At 49.9% G+C, this 19,267-nt stretch overlaps 1 protein-coding gene across 6 annotated transcripts in view; it reads right to left on the bottom strand.

Moving 5' to 3' along the window:
* DTX2 (deltex E3 ubiquitin ligase 2) overlaps positions 1-9,999 on the bottom strand; it is a 33,710-nt gene extending 23,711 nt beyond the window's left edge. For 2 of the 6 annotated variants that reach the window (XM_024745452.1, XM_024745449.1), the window contains exon 1: positions 9,866-9,999. Coding sequence is in view for 2 of the 6 variants with exons in the window: in XM_024745447.1 (XP_024601215.1) it covers positions 7,828-7,852 (25 nt within the window). In the remaining 4 variants the exon portion in view is untranslated. Of the gene's footprint in view, positions 1-3,192; positions 3,390-7,827; positions 8,394-8,514; positions 8,680-9,865 lie in introns of those variants that run through there. The other 4 variants (XM_024745448.1, XM_024745447.1, XM_024745451.1 and 1 more) reach the window with 4 other exon arrangements.
* Positions 10,000-19,267: the final 9,268 nt, after the last annotated feature.

Here is a 19,267-nt window from a genome sequence, read left to right on the forward strand (position 1 = left end):
ACAGCCTGAGAACTACACTCAAGAACTTCAGCTAAGCTCTTCATGAACGTGTTTGGCCTACAGACCGCAGGCACGACGGTCCAGGCTCTGTCAGGGTACTAGAGACCCAGAGATGAGAAAGACACAGCACACGGCCCCTCCACGACCAGCCACTGTCCCCACTAACACCAAGGCCTCCACCTTTTGTCCACATGCATCAAATTCGGAGCCATTTCCCACCTCCCAGACATTGATCCTGCTGGTGCCCATGTCCAGACTTCCATCCTCTCTGCGCCTAAGCCCCCAGCAAACATGCCCATCCTTCCAGACTCAGCCACAGCACCCCGCTCTGAGCCACACCTTTAACAGAAAGTGCTGACCCCATCCTCCTGTGCGTCCTCACTGCATTCTCCATTTATCCAAACATACTGCATTTACTGGTTTCAGTATCTGTCCCCGCTCTCACCACCCCCCAGAAAAGGAACTCCTTGAGGGCAGAGCTGGGGCTGACCCAAAGCTGGGGCTGCAGCTCGTCAAATGCCTAATATCCCAGAGGGTCTAAAACACACACGCCAAAAGAGAGGAGCACCTTCTGCTCCAGGCGCCTGGGGCACACTTGGCGCGATGCCCAGAACACCCACTGATGTTCCCCTGGAACGCAGCAACCATGCACACGCAGCGGCCGTGTCAATGCACCCATTCTCTGTTACAGCCTCAGCCATCCCCAAGCTGCAGTTCAAAAACCTAATTTGTTTCGGCTCCTAATGACGGGCCTATTTAGGGTGCTCTTAATTATGAAAATTGTTATTATTCTAATTGGCCATGGGAAAACAGCCTTAGTCTGGGGGCAACCTAAACACTTTATGATAATGGAATAAGGGAATTCTTAAATAAATTATGGTACACCCCAATGATGGAATACGAGTCTTGAAAAATGTTTTTAAAAGGCTTTCAGACCTAGGATAATGCTGTTGACAAGTTAAAAATACCAGATATGTAACCACATACACTATATGCTCTCAAGCGGGCGGGTGTGCCATTTACTGAGCACCTACTATGTGGCACGCACTCTGTCCGGTGCTCTTGCCATCCAGCTCTCTCAACCCTCAACTGCCCTTGAAGGTAAAGATTATCCCCATTTTACAGACGTGAGAACCAAAGCCAAAAGCAATTAAGAATTTACTCAAGGTCAGACGGCCAGTCTGTGACACCAGGTTCTAATAATAAGCTAATTTTTAAAAGGTGGGAAGGAACAACTCTGACATTTTACTAGGAGTGATGGAGTTATGGGATATTTATTCTTTACCTCTTTCTGTACTGGCAAATGTTCTACAATGATCATATTACTTATTATGATCGAACCGAAGTTATTTTTAAAAAACTGTATCAAGGGCTTCCCTGGTGGCGCAGTGGTTAAGAATCCGCCTGCCAATGCAGGGGACACGGGTTCGAGCCCTGGCCCGGGAAGATCCCACATGCCGGAGAGCAACTAAGCCTGTGCGCCACGACTACTGAGCCTGCGCTCTAGAGCCCGCGTGCCACAACTACTGAGCCCACGTGCCACAACTACTGAAGCCATCGCGCCTAGAGCCCATGCTCCGCAACGAGAAGCCACCACAATGAGAAGCCCGTGCACCACAACGAAGAGTAGCCCCCACTGGCCACAACTAGAGAAAGCCCGCGCGCAGCAATGAAGACCCAACACAGCCAAAATTTAAAAAAAAAAAAAAAAAAAGTATCAACAACTTTGACCACGAGAAAAACCATCCTGACTTCTCTTGCATTCTCTTGTCAGATTTAGCCACAAACGCCTGTGCACAGCCCCACGGCTCCGAGGCACAGAGGGACGCTACTGTCCTACCAGAGAGGGGTTTCACACAAAGGAGAAAAGTTGCATGTGTCCAAGAGTCTTTCTATTCCCAGGGGATTTCCAAAAGCTTTAGAACAAGACCTGAGCTGACGCAGGAATCTGAGTGGAACTCATCCTGCCTGACTGTGGGCCTCCAGGTAGGGGAACCACACAAATGGATCCCTTACAGTTGCGGCCTCCGGGAAGAAGGCCCCGAGCGTGGCTTTTAAACTGGTGCCCAGACTGGGCGACTGTCAATTTGCCAACATGTGAGGACCCGTTTCCTCCCCCCAAAGCCCACCGAAATACAGAGTGGCCTGGCCCAGGCCTGAGCTGGGCAGTTCACCCTTGGCTCCATGCTCGGTGATCTTGGGACAGTCACCTCCCCTTTCCTGGGCTCCACTGCTCAGGCGGTTGGATGGGTTTTCCAGCCTCTCATAAGCAGCAGAACCCTTTTCCAAATGTGACCGTACGCTGCCCATCGATATGTAAAACGCAGAAGAGTGGGGTGCTCTTATGAACACAAGGGCTGCCCTCCATTCCTACTTCCTGAGAGGTCCAGGAAGCTGTTGTGCGGGACAGAGGCGTTCTGAGGGGCACGGATTGGAGACCAGTGAGACTGGGTGGACTTCACACCCTAGTTCCATGCTGCGTCACTTTCAGGTGCTTTCCAAGAAGCATGGGCCTGCACCTCCACACTCCACCAGCTGACACGGTGCGCATGACCGGTAAGCAGAGCATGACCTTCAAAGACTTGTTACAGGGCAGCCGGCCACCCGGGCACTGTCAGAAAGCCTTCCCACGGAGATGGGAAAGACGAATACTGCACACAAACACACCAAAGAAATGTTCTACTTTGCTAGACATGTTGTTTTTAATACAAATTTAAAACAATGGCCTATTATTTTTTTGCCTGTTAAAGCAGTAAAAATAATTTCAGTACTCAGTGCTGGCGAGAGTACCCTGAGATGTCACACTTCTGGGACGGATAAACCCTTTCCAGAACACAGTTTGGTAACACGTATCAAGAGGTTTAAAAATGTTCACTTGCTTTGACACGATCATTAAAAAATCTATCAAAGGAGATGAGAGAAAAACTTCAACATAAAGATACTCCCCACAGCACTATTTTAACTCGGTAAAAGAGAAGCAGAGAGAAAACGCAGTATAAACGGAACCAAAATGCTAAGGACTGCCTTGGAGTGCAGAAACTATTAGAGACCTTTGGTTCAACTTCCTTATATATCTGAACTTTTCACATTTTCTAAAGTGGGAAACTATTACTTTTCAGAAACAAACCGCTACAATGCCCACCACTTTCAAAAGATGGTAAATATGAAACAAACCCCACCACTGTTACTTACCATCATTACTTCAGACGGCTGCTCCCGTCCCAGTGGAGTTTCACTAACAGGCCTGTCAAAGTACCACGGCACCTCCTTGCCAAGAGACACCATGTCCCACCCCTGAGTTCCAAGGAAGTGCAAAAAACACACCATCCAGGTGCCCAAACTATTACAACAGGGGAGCGCTGCAAGGTAGGGCTTTTGTCTAGAAAAGAGATGGCTTACGCTGGTGCCACCCAGGCCTGACTAGGCTTCTGAGAGATGGAAGGAACTACACATGATTTGTCCCTTGCACGTGGGGCTGCCAGAAGGGAAATAACTCCTCTTCTGGCTGGTGCCTGACTAGGGCCCTCCAGGGGCAGGTCAGAGCAGAATGTTCCAAATGGGGCTCAGAAAGCCACACAGTGGCCAGGGGGCAGGCCCCAGTGACCAACAGTTCCCCAGTGGGCAACCTCCTCCACCGGCACCAAGAGCCTGCTGCTCCTTCTTTGCCAGGAGCAACCCGACCACCCACAGGTCATCAGAGCCTATCCTGGGGCCAGAATGGGGGAGCAGCGGAAGCAGTGGCAGGCACAGTGGCCATGATCACACCAGTGGCCACCAACCAAGAGCTTACTAGGTACCAGGCACCGTGCTAAGTATAAGTGTTCTCATTTAGTCCTCACGTTCCTGAGCAAAGGGTATCATCTCCATTTTACAGATGAGAAAAGTGAGGCAAAAGATAAACAACTTGCCTGAGAAGCCACGGTATAAGCAAACCCAAATCAGTTTGCAGAGGGATAAACTGATGTGGACAAATCAGCCTGCCAGATGTGTCTGCTTGACCTACTACACAGTTTTTAGTTTTTACAGATTGAGCCAATGTTTAAAAACTGGAATATCCACCATTAAAAAAAAAAAAAAAATCCAGACTTCCAGCTTCTCTTGAAAACCAGAAAACCTGGCAACATTTGCAGGCCTGACCCAGATTCATTATGCAGCCAGCAACGACGAGCTGCACCACTGTGGTGGCTGGTACTACTCTCAAGGTTACCACAGCTACCACAACTCTCCAGGGCAGAGCCGGCAAACTTTTCCCATAAAGGGCTGGAAGGTACATATTTTAGGCTTTGTAGGACACTGGGTGTCTGTTGCAACTACACAACTCCACCACTGTAGTGTGAAAACAGCCAAAGGCCACACATAAACTAACTGGCGTGGTTGTGTCCCAGTAAAACTTTACTAACAAAAAAAGGCTGTGGGGCTTCCCTGGTGGCGCAGTGGTTGAGAGTCTGCCTGGGGATGCAGGTTCGTGCCCCGGTCCGGGAAGATCCCACATGCTGCGGAGCGGCTGGGCCCGTGAGCCATGGCCGCTGGGCCTGTGCGTCCGGAGCCTGTGCTCTGTAACAGGAGAGGCCACAGCAGTGAGAGGCCTCGTGTACCACAAAAAAAAAAAAAAAAAAAAAAAGAGAGTCTGTGGGCTGGCTTTGGCCCATGAGCCACGTTTGCTGACCTCACTGTGGTCCCACTGAACTATAGCTGAGAAATACTTCTTTGAACCCGTTTCTCTATTGAAAAGTGGGAGAGTGCTTACACCTCTGGCCAGCCTCCCCTATGACATGCCTGCCCTCTGTAGACATGTCAGTCTTTGCCCAACACCTGAGGGTGAAATACAGCATCCAACAGCACGGCAGGCAGCATGTGGAGAGGGCCACCCCCAGAGAAGCCCAACCTGCTTCCCAGAGCCACACCTTTCCTTGCATCAGGCAACTGGGCCCTGGCCTACCTCTCTTCTCTCCACCCTCCCCTGTGACCTTCTCATCTGCTCCCATGGCTTCAATAATTCCATGGACGCAGAGCATCCAGATCTTTCTTCAGATGTCCTGCCTGAGTCCCTTAAGCCCTCTGCTCCAGCCATCGTCAACTCCAGTGAGAGCCCAGAACCGGCCAGGCTGTTTCATGCCCCTCACCCCCCACCAAGAGTACCCATCCCACCTGTCCACTTACTCAATTCTTAATTCCCAGCCTGAGACTCTCTGCCCAGTGAAATCTTTCCTACATCCACTCCTGCCCTGCACAGAGAAGTGGCCTCTTCTAACCACCAATGTCCATGTGACATCTGAGTGCAATTATCTACTTGTCCCCTCCACTAGGGCACAGACTCCTAAAAGGCAAGGATTATGGTCAGGAAAAGATTTTTCAAACAAGGCACAGAACGCTGACTATACATGAAGAGATACATTTCACTGTGTTAAAATTAAGAATGGTTGTTCAACAAAACATGCCTCAAAGAAAGCAGAAAGTTAAAAGCTGGAAAAAGATATTCACGATAAGCACGAAGGATTAAAATCAAGGATATATAAAGAACTCTTACACGTCAATTTTCTTTTTAAAGTGCCAGGAACCCCACAGAAAAATTGCAAAAAAGTGAACATATAATTTACAGGAAACACACATGCCAATAAACTTATGAAGAGATGTTCGACATCAGGGCTCAGGGACACAGAAATCAAGATCCCAAAGATCCCATTTTATACCCATTCCACTGGCAGAGATAAAAAAAAGTCAGCCTATACCAAGTGTTGGCAAGAGTGTGGAGCAAGTGGAAGGCCTACATTCTGCTGCTGGTGGAGTGCAAACTCGTACAATCACTTCAGAAAAAGTCTAGTAACAACTACGAAAGTTGGACATTTATTCACCCTATGACCCAGCAAAATACCACCCCTCAGCTCATACCCAAGAAAACCTCTTGCATATGTGCAACAGGAAACGTGTACGGAAATGTTCAGAGCAGTCCACGCGTGACGGCAAAACTGGAAACGAGCAGGTACCCATCAACGGAAGATGAGATGCATAAACTGTGATTTGCCCACACCATGGAATATTATTCAATATTCAAGACAAATGAATCAGATGACATGCAATACTATGGACAAACTGTAGCGATATTTTTTTAAGTGCCTTAGGAATACACAGGTAACGTAAAACTACATAAAAATGAAAGTGAGGGGATAATGGTTATCTCAGGATGGGAATGGGAGGAAAGATCAAATGATTGGATGTGTATTTTGTTTCAAGATCCTGGCTTTTGTTGTGGATGGCTGAAATGCAGGAACTTACAACACATTAAAAATAATTTCGGAGGGGCTTCCCTGGTGGCACAGTGGTTGGGAGTCCACCTGCCAATGCAGGGGACACGGGTTCATGCCCCGGTCCGGGAAGATCCTACATGCCGCAGAGCGGCTGGGCCCGTGAGCCATGGCCGCTGAGCCTGCGTGTCCGGAGCCTGTGCTCCACAACGGGAGAGGCCACAACAGTGAGAGGCCCGTGTACCGCTAAAAAAAATTAGAAAAAAATAAATAAATAATTTCAGAAACAAGTGAAAGCAAGCTGGGCGTGAACAGTGATCACTGTTTATTAATCTAGTTCTCTGTTTACCTGAGGTGAAAATTAAAACAAACACACAGAAGGGACTGTTTAATTCTCTGTACTCCAAGTGCCAAGCACAAGCCCGGGCACACAACTTCCTAAGTGTGTGTGCAATGAATGAGGGATGCTCCTCCCTCGCCCGTGGCCCCATTCCTGCCGGCCTCTTCGGTACCTTCAACAGGTCTGAAGCCAAACCCACCTTCCTTGCAGACGCCCCTCTCCTCCTGGATTCCCTGGCTCTGCACTGGCCCTCCTCCGCCTTCTCCCCCAGCCCAGCGGCTGCCCCGGCTTGCCCTCTCCTCGCCTCCTCAGACCCCGCTGCTAGCATCTGGTTGGGACCTTTCTGCCTCTCACCTTGACAAGCACTCTCTGCCCACTGGCTTCTCCGACTCCTGTCTCTCCTCGTCCACCCCAGAGGCAGGTGCGAGGTTGAGCTTCCCGATCCAGTTCTGACCCTCTCTCTTCCGCACCTCCCCTAGAGCTCTAGAAATAATGTTCACGTTCTGGCTGATGCTGAATGCCCATCACGGTCTGGTCCCTTCCTATCAACAGTAGCTGCCAGAGCATCTCTCTTCAGTACCCTCTTCCATCTACACCTTCCCCTCCCCGATCCCTCCTAAAAAGCGTAAGTGATGAGCTGCCACCCCATATACCGCCAGTTTCCCCAACTCCGTGCCTCAACTTTACCCGGAATCCCACCCACTTGGCCACCCATCCTCAGCTGACCCACACTTTCAAGGCCCCATTTAAACACCTCCAGAATGCTGGGATGTGCCCAATTGAAAGAAAAATCCCCTCTTACCAACTTCCACGGCATTCGGTCTGTCCTCTACAGTTCCCTCTCTTTCACAAGACCCAGAGCAGCCAGAGGGCAAACTCCCCTGCCTACCTCCCCCTACCAGAAGCTGGCAGTGGTGTACGGAAACAGTCACGAAGAGAACAATCGAATCCATTCCATGCTTTCTAGCCAGGGAGCTCATCTGGCTCATTTCTAGCCATGGCTCATAAAATGCCCATCCTAGGACTTCCCTGGTGGTCCAGTGGTTAAGACTCTGAGCTTCCAACGCAGGGGGCTCAGGTTCGATCCCTGTTCGGGGAACTGAGATCCCACAAGCCACGTGGCACGGCAAAAAAAAAAAAAAAAAGAAAAAAGAAAAATGCCCTTCCTGGAATTGTACTAAAATCCTTCTGTTCCCCTGAGCCTTGGCATGACCCATAAAAGCCCCCGCTCAGCCCCCTGCCTACCTTTCCAGGCTTCTCGGCCCCGCATCCACACGCTGTCGCTTCAGCCTGCTTATAGTGACCCAGACGTGCCAGGTTTCTTCAGGACTTTGCGTATACTGACTCCTCTGCCAGGCTCCGCCCCCTACTTCCTGGGACCTACTCCTTCTTCACAACCTTAGCTGTCAGCTTCTGGAGGCTTCTGGACCTTCCCTCCTGGGCAAGGGTGGGCTGGGCTCCGCCCTATGATTATCCACTCCTCAACATGTGTCACACTGACACCACATTGTCACTGTCTACGGTTTGTTTATCTTTTCCACCAAACAATGAGCTCCTGGAAGACAGAACTTTTGCGCCTGGTCACTGTACCCCCAGCACTGGGCATGGGGCTTGACAAAAAGGAGGCACCCAGTAAAGGTTCAAGTAACAAAAGAAACTAAAATTTCCAGTTCAAATGCAGAAACCGTGACTCGTGTCCTTCATCCCATAAAGCGCGTCTGAAGGCGGAAAGCATCTTCTAAGACTGGTTAAACAGGAGAAGCTGCTGGCAGGAAGCCACCTGAATTTATCTGAGACAGTTGGCAATCAACAATCAACTCCCAGGGCTCACTTTCATCCTGGGGACCTCAAGTTCCACCCTCCCCAGTGCCCACTTTCTCTACTGAAAACCAGATTGGGAAGGCAGCAATGTCAAGTCCCCATGGCTCTCACCTTTTCTCTCTGGAGAGCTGGCACAAACTGTGCCTTCTTGATGGAGATACCAGATCCTTAGGAGGAATGACTTGTTTGAGTTCCCATCTTGATATAAAATTCAAACAACAAAAACCGGGCAAATCTGAAAGGCTTCCTGACTCAGCAACACGAATTCCAAGGCACCTTTGCCAACAAGGAAGAAGATGATCAGGTTTTAAATTGAGAAACAGGAGTTAGTGAAAACGAATACACAGATGTCCAGTCTGTGTGCTGTGGCTGGGGACTGGAAACCACCAGATTCATTTTCCAACAGCCTGGGCAGAGCAGAAGGTACAGTAGTCTCCCTCTGCCCACTCAATAACCAAGGGGATGGCTAAAAACAACAACCACCCCACAAAACAAACAAACACACACTAAGCCCTTCCACAGAAAGGCCTGAAAGGACTTCGAAAGCCAATCTGCAGTGTAGGTATCCAGGGAAGCAACACACCAGAGAGGGAAAAAATGTGGCCAAGGTCACATGGCAAATGAACAAGAAGCCTAGTTATAGTCATACTGATGGTTTAAGTAAAGCCTGATTTTGGTTACCCGAAAGACCACCTTCTACGACTCTACAGGAGCTAGGATAGCATGCAGAAATATTTTGAGTTTCTTAAGGGTCCAAGCGTCTCTGCACAAACTACTTCCACTGCTATTGGCACTTAGGGAAGAGGAACCAGTGTGGGGGACAGCAGCTGGCTGAGAAAGGGTAGTTTCAGGGAGAAAAAAAAAGCCTCCTAAATCCTTTACACTGCATATACCTTATGCCCTCCCCAAGAAAGTGACCCAGGGTCCCAGGAAATAGGCACTTCCTGGAAGTCAGACCCTACATGAGGCGAGTAAGGAGTTAGACTAAGGAGGCAAACTCCCCTAAAGTACAGTCCCTGGCTCCAGTGAGCCGTCCACCGGGAGGCAGACCCCAGCAGAACCCAAACGCTAACTAGGGCAGCCGGTGGCATTATCACCACCGCCTCCTCCAAGTCCTGTGAGAAAGGGTACACTCCCACAGACGGACCAAACTCTGTGTCTGCGCCCCTCCCCCTGCTAGCCCTTCGGCTTCCACCCCGGCGTTCACCCTCCCACCAGGTCCGGTGCTAAGCTCCCAGCGTCTCCCAATTCCCCCAACTCCCTCCTCCGGGACATCTACCCGAAGGCCGGTCCCCACAATCCCCTCCCCCTCCCCCGTCACCCCGGGGCTCTTCTTCGGCCTGGCCCAACCTTCCCTCACGCCCACGCCCGCCCCCTTCCGGTCCCAGATCGGCTCGGTCTCCCCCGCGTCCCCGGGACCCCAGCCCTGGCGACGAGCAGGTGGCCTGTCCGCCCCTCTCACCGAGGCTGAGGAGGGCGGGGGGGCAGGCGGACGACACCGCCGGGCTCAGGCTGCAGCCCCCGCTGGGCCTGGGCACGGCTCAGGCTCTGCCTCCCAGCCTAACGAAGAGGCAGCCAGAGTGAAACAGCGTCGCTTCCTTGCGTCCCATTGCGCATGCCCAGGACGCTGGGCCTTCTGGGAAACGTAGTTCCAGTGGAACAGCGGGGGGGCGGGGCTGAACTCGACGTTCACCTGTTTAGAGGGTATGTATCCCAAGAGAGCTTCGTGTCTAGCTGGGGAGACAGATACTTAAACATACAACTACAGGACTCCCCTGATGGCGCAGTGGTTAAGAATCCGCCTGCCAATGTAGGGGACATGGGTACGAGTCCTGGTGCAGGAAGATCCCACATGCCACGGAGCAACTAAGCCGTTGCTACAACTACTAAGCCTGTGCTCCAGAGGCCGGGAGCCACAGCTACTGAGCCTGCGTGCCACAACTACTGAAGCCCGCACGCCCAGAGCCCATGCTCCACAGCAAAGGAAGCCACCGCAATGAGAAGCCCGCACACCACAATGAAGAGTAGCCCCCGCTCACCGCAACTAGAGAAAGCCTGCGTGCAGCAACGAAGACCCAACGCAGCCATAGTTAGATAGATAGATGATAGATAGATAAATAGATAGATAATAAAAAATTAAATTAAAAAAACACACACCTACAATCTAGTAGGATAAATGTGATAAAGGAGTGAGAGCATAGAAGGGGGTGCCTAATGTGGGGGGGAGGTCAGGAAGACATCGCAAAGGAGGTGACATCTGAATTGGATTTTGAAGCCTGTATAGGGGTTTGCCAGATGGAATACAGGGAATCCCTTGCAAAGGATGAGAGATGTGAAAGTGCCTGACGCATTCAGGAAGCAGGGAAATGTTCTGTGTGGCCAAGGCAGAGGGTACATGGATGGGGTGAGGACAGAGAAAATGGATTAGGGTGTGGCAGGATATGGGGAAATGTCTGGGTAAGATTACGATGGACTCTATATGTCATGCAAGAAATTTAGGCCACTGGAGTCAATCGAAGATTAAGCAGGGGAATGAGAGTAGGCATTGCATTTTAGAAGGATACCCCTGTGGTGGGTGGAGGATAGAGAAAGGAGTGGGGAGACCAGTCTGGAGGTTGTTGTTCAGGTCGAAGGTGATGAGGCCTAAACCAGACTGGTGACTAATCTTTTGGGATCATAGACCTCCTGTAGAAAGCTAAAGAAAGCTATTCCCAGAAAAATGCTCAGATGTGTCCACACGTGTGTATACACACATATTTTGCATACAATTCCAGGGGATTCAGAGTCCTCTGAATCTTGAACTCTAGTTGAATATCCTTATATAATCTAATGTCACTCATACTTTATCAGGGATTTGAGGAAGATTCAGATTGCTGGAGATGGGGAAAGAGCCCTCCCCCAACATTCAGTTCAAACACTCCATTTTATAGCGGAGGAGAGAGGGGGAGTAACCCACCAAAAGCTAGTGAAGGAAGAGAAGAAACAACTGCAGCAGGCCCAGTTTCTTGTACCCTAGGCTGGGTACCAGACCTGGGTCAGCTCCCCATACCACCCAGAGGTGACTTAGAGGACATAGGCTTTGAGACTGGGGAGGCATCAAAGTCAGGTTCTTCTAATTATGCCCAGAGCCAGCTCTCCATTGAGAAACGAAGGGTGGCGTTTTGCCTGTGGTTTATACTAGATGCCTGCCGTGGCTACAGATTGGGATGGGACCACTTCCCTTCCCCTCTCAGAGCCTCAGTTTTCTCAGCCATAATCATTAACAACATGTCTAACTCACCTAGTAGGTGCTTCCCTCATTACTCCCATTTTAAAGATGAGGACACTGAGGACTTCCCTGGAAGTCCAGTGGTTAAGACTCTGAGCTTTCACTGCAGGGGGCCCAGGTTCGATCCCTGGTCCGGGAACTAAGATCCCACATGCCATGCAGCACAGCCAAAATAAATAAATAAATAAAATAAAAAGATGAGGACACTGAGGCTTAAGTGAGGACACAGAGCTTAAGCAATGTGTCCAAGGTCACATAGTTGACAGCTGAGAGCTGGTCTTTTTTTTTTTTTTTAATAAATTTATTTATTTATTTATTTTTGGCTGCGTTGGGTCTTCATTGCTGCGCGCGGGCTTTCTCTAGTTGCGGCGAGCGGGGGCTACTCTTCACTGCGGTGTGCAGGCTTCTCGTTGCGGTGGCTTCTCTTGTTGCAGAGCACGGGCTCTAGGTGCGCAGGCTTCAGTAGTTGTGGCACGAGGGCTCAGTAGTTGTGGCTCATGGACTCTAGAGCGCAGGCTCAGTAGTTGTTGCACACGGGCTTAGTTGCTCTGCATCATGTGGGATCTTCCCGGACCAGGGCTTGAACCCGTGTTCCCTGCGTGGGCAGGCGGATTCTTAACCACTGAACTACCAGGGAAGCCCTGAGAGCTGGTCTTTATATCAAGGTAGTGTCTGACTCCAGACTTGAGCACCCCCATATGGCTGGCCTCACTGCAGGAAAGGTGGGGATGCAGATGAAATGGTCTGAAGCATTAGAAAAGCCTTTCAACACCCAAAAGATATTTTAAGTGTTTCCTTTTTCCTCAGTGAAGCACTGGAGTGTTTGTCCAAAACCCCACTGCACATACACGTAGACACTCAAATGGATAGAACAATGGTGAGAGGCTGGCTGGGAAGGTTGTGAAACTTAGGCTCTAGAGAGGGGAGGACCTCTAAACGCAGACTGTTGGAGCTCTGGGGAAGTCTCAGGGGCTCAAGGTTGAGAACCAGTGTGGGAGGCCAGGGGGAAGGCTGAGGCGAAGTTCCACAGGGACAGGAAGTAGGACACAGTCTGGAAGACTGGGTGCATGGGAGTGTCCTCCCATTAGGTAGAGCATGCTAGAAAAGTGGGGAGGTCAGTCAGTCAACCTCACGCAGAGTGTGAGGTGGGGGAGGGGTCGAACAGCCAGGTATGAGGCCCTGGAGAGATCTGGGCTAGAGGTGGGGATTTTGGAGTCACAGGCGATGAAATTGAGATCACCTGGGAAGACCGCAGAAGAGGCGCAAATGTCAGTCCAGGGCTGAGGAATGCTGACTTTTGAAGGACAGATGAGAAGCAGAAGTGTCTGGGGAACAGGCTGGACTGGGGGACACCAGGTGAACATGATGGCAGAGAACCAAGGGGAGGGTTCCACGAAGCGGGAGCTCAGTGGTGACAGACACTCTTAGAGGCCCAACCAGCTGGACCCCCTGGTGGGGAATCCATCCCAGAACCCAGGGCTCCTGCCTCCCAGTCTTGGGCTCTCTCATTTTTCAGTCAACCGGCTGATGTCCAGAAAGGTCCCAAACTTCTGACTTAGGGACAGGAAGGCCATTGGTGACCACACAGTGGCTTCCATTGAGAGGCAGGAGCTGAGGCCATGGAGGTTAGGAATGCAGTCTGGAAGCATAGGCAGCTGTTCCAAGAGCAATCTTTGTGTTCCACACATGGGAGGAGGAGATTGAAGGGGGTAGCAGAGGATAAATCCACTCCTGTGGAATGATGCCACTTACGTAAGGATGCCCGTGGCCGTGTGCGCTTGGGAAGACGCTAGCCAACACGGTGACAACCAAAGGGCGGGAGGAACAGGTGATAGTCACTTTCTTTGTACTTTTCCTGTAGCATTTCACTGTGTCCCAATGAATAGTTTCCATTTTTGTAACCTGAAAAGAAAGACTATTTTTATTTGGGGAAAAGTAAAGAGTTCCGGTCGTGAAAAGAAGCGAAATAGGACAACAGCGAGAGGGAGAACGGGGGACAGGGACTTTGAAGTTTTTGGCAGGAGAGTGAGTGTGCTGTGCTCTGAGGCTGCAGCAGGATGTCCCTCAGGAAGCTGGAAATGAGGGAAACTGGTTTGGCCACTTGCAAACTGAACTTTAAGCCAATACACATAGCAGAATGGGGCTGGTTAAATAACCCTGGAACGCTAGGCAGAAAGAATGAGGAAGACTCACAAGTGCTGATGGAACTGGTAGCCAAGATCTATTGTTAAGTAAAAAAGGAACTTTCAGAGCAGAGGGTTAGAGTAGAATGGGCACTTTTGTGTGTGTGTGTGTGTGTGTGTGTGTGTATTTTAATTTTTATTGGACTACAGTTGATTTACAATGTTGTGTTAGTTTCAGGTGTACAGCAAAGTGAATCAGTTATATATATATACATATATCCACTTTTTTTAGATTCTTTTCCCATGTAGATCATTACCGAGTATTGAGTAGAGTTCCCTGTGCTATACAGTAGGTCCTTATTAGTTATCTATTTTATATATGGTAATGTATATATCCCACTCTCCCAATCCCAGTCTCCCAGTTTATCCCTCCCCCCACTTCCCCCTTGGTAACCATAAGTTTGTTTTCTACATCTGTGACTCTGTGTTTTGTAAATAAGTCCATTTGTACCATTTTTTTAGATTCCACATGTAAGAGATATCGTATAATATTTGTCTTTGTCTGACTTACTTCACTCAGTATGACAATCTCTAGGTCCATCCATGTTGCTGCAAATGGCATTATTTCATTCTTTTTTATGGCTCAGTAATATTCCGTTGTGTATATGTACCACATCTTCTTTATCCATTCCTCAATCAATGGACATTTAGGTTGCATCCATGTTCTGGCTATTGTAAATAGTGCTACAGTGAACTCTGGGGTACATTTGTGTGTTTTAAATGCACACACAGGCTTGGAGGCATAGATATTTTCTGAGAGGAAACCTAAGATGCTCCAAGAAGGTAAGGGATGAGCTGAGGATTTTTATTTTATTTAGTATGCATTCATGCTGCTTTTTTCTATCACAAAAATATGAGAATGCCCCCCAACACATGCACACAGTAGAGTAGGTTAGGTATGCCTTGTGGGAGCTGAAACATTCCAGGCGGAGGCTCTGTACTAAATCAGCTGCCCAGAAGGGAAGACTTTTTTTTTTTTTTTTTTTTTGCTGTACGTGGGCCTCTCACTGCTGTGGCCTCTCCCTCCGCGGAGCACAGGCTCCGGACGCACAGACTCAGCGGCCATGGCTCGTGGGCCCAGCCGCTCCGTGGCATGTGGGATCTTCCCAGACCGGGACACGAACCCATGTCCCCTGCATCGGCAGGTGGACTCTCAACCACTGCACCACCAGGGAAGCCTTTTTAAAAATATATTTAGTTATTTGGTTGCACTGGGTCTTAGTTGCAGCAGGCAGGTTCCTTAGTTGTGGCATGTGAACTTTTAGTTGCGGCATGCATGTGGGATCTAGTTCCCTGACCAGGGATTGAACCCGGGCCCCCTGTATTGGGAGCACAGAGTCCTAGCCACTGTGCCACCAAGAAAGTCCCAGGAAGACTTTTCTTTTTTTAAGGTCTCACAGGCTAGCATTTGTGCCACCCACGGGCCTTGAGGGCTCCCAAGCAACTGAGAATGAATGATGGGGCCCAGGAAAGAAGTGGCCATAGAAGGCGGAGTGACGGTGGCCAAAGGAACTTAGATTACAAAACAAAGTTCTTCAACTCCACTCCAGGTGTCAGGGTTTACTGCTTCCAAAGGTTCCAATCTTGGAACCAGCCCCTGGCTCACGCTGGAGCAAGAAAAGATCGACTTCAGCCTGGGAAAAGGCGAGACATTAGAGCCCAGCGACACCACTGAGGGGCTCGATCGCTTTGTGATGTTTTGCTTGGAAAGGCAGAATCTTGCCACTTCGCGCCTCAGCTAATGGGCCTCCATCTGACACTCCGGAGGGCTGAGGGGCTCGATCGCTTTGTGATGTTTTGCTTGGAAAGGCAGAATCTTGCCACTTCGCGCCTCAGCTAATGGGCCTCCATCTGACACTCCGGAGGGCTCGTCTGATTAGAAGTCACAGCTGCCTTGCTCATTATTTCTGATTAATTGACAGCACCTGGCATCTCTGGGTGATGGCCTTGCTCAGGACCCAGGTGCGACTTACACAGCCAACAAAATCGCAGTGGTTTTGCAGCCCTGAGGAGGGAAGCAGTCTCACCTGAAAGCACCATCTTATGTCATTCCCAGTCCCTGGGAGCCCAATTTGATGAACTGGTTTGTCCTTCTTGCTAGTTCCCTTGCTGCCAGTCTGAAATAACTGATGTGAACTCACAGTTAATTCATTGGAGAAGTTTGTTTTAAATCTAAGCAATCCCACTTGACCTCTAGCCTCCACCCCACAGTTATTGTTCTTATTGTAAATTAATGCTCTAGCACCCTGCTGTTAAAAAAAAAAAGACAACAAGCCTGAGGCGGGAGATAGATGGGCCCCAAGCTGAACAGTTTCTCCCCTGTGGACAGAAACTCCATAAAAGCAGGATGATGGAGGAGGCTGGGCCCTGCCCAGATAAGAGATAATAGACGACATATTCCTTATTCTTGAAATAAAGGAGACCTCCCTGACTACACATGCACAGAAAGGCTCCTTGGAGGTCAAAAAGGGAGGGGGCACCAACTCATAGTAAGTGATGTCGACTACCCATAGGCCTCTTCGCTGGAATCCATCTTGGCTAAGAGATGCACACGCACACAGGGAGGACCCTGAGATATACCAAATATGGACTCAGAACCAGGTAAAGCAACATGATTGGTCAAAGGAAACCCAGAAGAAATGCCCCATATGAGTGATTCAAACTGCCACGAGTGTGTCACTCTCTGAGCCCACCCGCGTGTCTATCCACGTGTACACGTCTTTCTCCTAATAAACACTTTACTTGCTTCACTACTTTCCGTCTCTGTGTGGAAATTCATTTCTACACAGCTGACGGGCCAGGGCCTTGTCACTGATCACTGGTCTAGTGGCTAAGATTTGGTGCTCTCACTGCCGTGACCCGACCTCAATCACTGGCCAGGAACTGAAACCCTGCTTCAAGCCGCTGCAAGGCCGAGGCCACCGGAGATCAGGTCCAAAATGGAGTCAGTTGTGCTAAGCCGCATGTCAGCAAACCAAGACTTATTACCTAATTGCAGTTTCAGCCTCTCCCAGGAAAGTAACCTTTAACCAGTCAATCTGGAATTACCTGGCCAGCACTACTGAAGTAATTCGCCCCATAGACCCTTTCTGTCCCCCATAGGAAGGTGACTTTGCCTGAAACAATCCACTCTTTGCTAGAAACTTCCTTTTCCCACCCCCTTCTGCCTATAAAAGCCTTTCACTTTGTACAGCTCTTTGGAGCTCCTTTCTATTTGCTAGATGGAATGCTGCCGAACTCATGAATTGTGGAATGAAGCCAATAAGATTAAATTTACTCAGTTGAACTTTATTTTTATTTATTTTTTGTGTGTGTGGTACGTGGGCCTCTCACTGCTGTGGCCTCTCCCGTTGCAGAGCACAGGCTCCGGACACGCAGGCTCAGTGGCCATGGCTCACGGGCCCAGCCGCTCCGCGGCATGTGGGATCTTCCCGGACAAGGGCACGAACCCGCGTCCCCTGCATCGGCAGGCGGACTCTCAACCACTGTGCCACCAGGGAAGCCCTGAACTTTATTTTTAACACTCATTTGGAATCTTGAGTTGCTCAAGAGAAGGGATTAGTTGTGGTGTGTGGACAAGCAAGGTGTCCTAACCTGAAGGCTAAGGGCAGGTGGTCCCTTGGGAGACACAGTGTTATCTTTCTGGTGATATCCAACCTCCTCCTGGAAACTTCCATCAGCCCCTAGAAGCTGCTCAGAATCCATTGATAAAAATACCTGATAAGTCTCACACCTGTCAGGAAAAATTGTAAGACAATTTTGAAATGGGCAAAAAGTTAATCTGGAAGGGTGTTAGAGAACACCTAGATATCTGATTCTATAAGAATCTGTGCCTTTCCTAGTCTTTGACTAAGGTATTTTACAAAATCAATAGTAATGCAAATAACTCTTACCCATAGAGATGCAATTGATTTCTGTCTGTGAAAGCCATTTTTGCCTCTATCAGCAAATTCATGACTGCATTCCTGATCACCTTTGTAAATCTGTTTTTTGGATTCTCCTTTGAACCAGTTTTTTCCATCTTGCAGTTTCCCTCAATGAATGAGTTCAAACAAGATCTCTGACATGTTTTAATTTTATGTTTGTGGGATGATTTTTTTTCGTTGTTCTTTAACATACCTCATATCTCCCTTTTTACCCCTGGCTATTAGGAAGGCAAAATTTTAAGATTAAGTTGTCTTATTTTTTAAACTTTTTACCATGGGGGCACACCCATAGGCTGGAGCTGCAACCTGGTCCAGGAGGGTGGAGTGTGGGGTCTCCCAAGAGAGTGAACAGGTGCACTTGGAGCCCACAGGATGTGCTATGTGACTCTGGGTGCAGTTTTAAACACTCAAAGTGTTGATTCACCGAGAGTTTCCCAGGATATAATAGGGACTTTCCCCAAATGCCTGGGAAAGAGGCGGCCTGAGCAATGGGCCTGCCATCTTCCTCCCTTTCCCACGGAAGCTCCACCTTGAGGCGGGAAGGCAGGGTCCTCTGACATTACCGCTGGAGGTGGCCTCTCCGCCCGAGCTGAGGGCACCCACCTCCCGGAACTAGCTGGGGCTGACACTTGAGGTTATGTCCTCGGCACACTTCCTTCCCACACCAGACGCAGCCACTTCCTCGGAGGACAGCAGAAGTTGAATGAGAAAAGAGTTCCCAAGATGTTGCAACAGCCAGGACGATGAGGGCAAGTAACAGGTGGGTGGTTGTAGCGAGGACCGTCTCCCAGGGGGTCCTGGGAGTAGCCTTTGCTTGGAGACCAGCTCTGAACACACACTGCATTCCAAGTGTCACATGAATCCTCACCATAATCCTGACGTCGAGAACTCCCCCATCTGAAACAGGATGATTCTTAGGAGGAGGGAACGGGCTCGGGCAGGGGTGGAGCTGGGTGGGATGTGAGACAGGCCATCTGGCCCAGGGGTCGTGCTGCATGACCCAGGATCCCACCAAGTGCTCAGTAACTCAGTCTTCAGACAGTCCCATCTTACAGATGAAGTGACCTGCCAGCCCGGCCGTGGCAGGGAGCCAGGCTGGCTTTTTGTCAGCCTCCAGGTTTTACTCGGCTGCTCGGTCGATCTCCCTGACAGAGACGGCCCATCCATGGCACTCAGCCCTTCAGTGGCTCTTTTTCATGTTATCAGCCCTATGTGGCCAGCCTCTCCGCTCTCCCCCTTACTGGACATCCAGGTCCTCTATTTCTACAGCCACAGGTTCTCACCATCCTCTCCTCCCTCCACACCCACCTCCCCCATTTTGCCCAGCTAGGACCTGCTCGTTGTTCGAGGATTTGCTCCAGGATCACCACCTCCAGGAAGCCCACGCTTTCTACCCCTGAGTCTTTTACTCCCGTACAGCACACCTGATGGGGGCGGGGGACAGGATTCCTTCTTGATGGAACTCCGCTGGCCCAGAGTCCTTCACA

Source organism: Neophocaena asiaeorientalis, unplaced genomic scaffold (genome assembly GCF_003031525.2).
Source record: "Neophocaena asiaeorientalis asiaeorientalis breed wild unplaced genomic scaffold, Neophocaena_asiaeorientalis_V1.1 scaffold461, whole genome shotgun sequence".
NCBI classification, from domain to species: domain Eukaryota; kingdom Metazoa; phylum Chordata; class Mammalia; order Artiodactyla; family Phocoenidae; genus Neophocaena; species Neophocaena asiaeorientalis.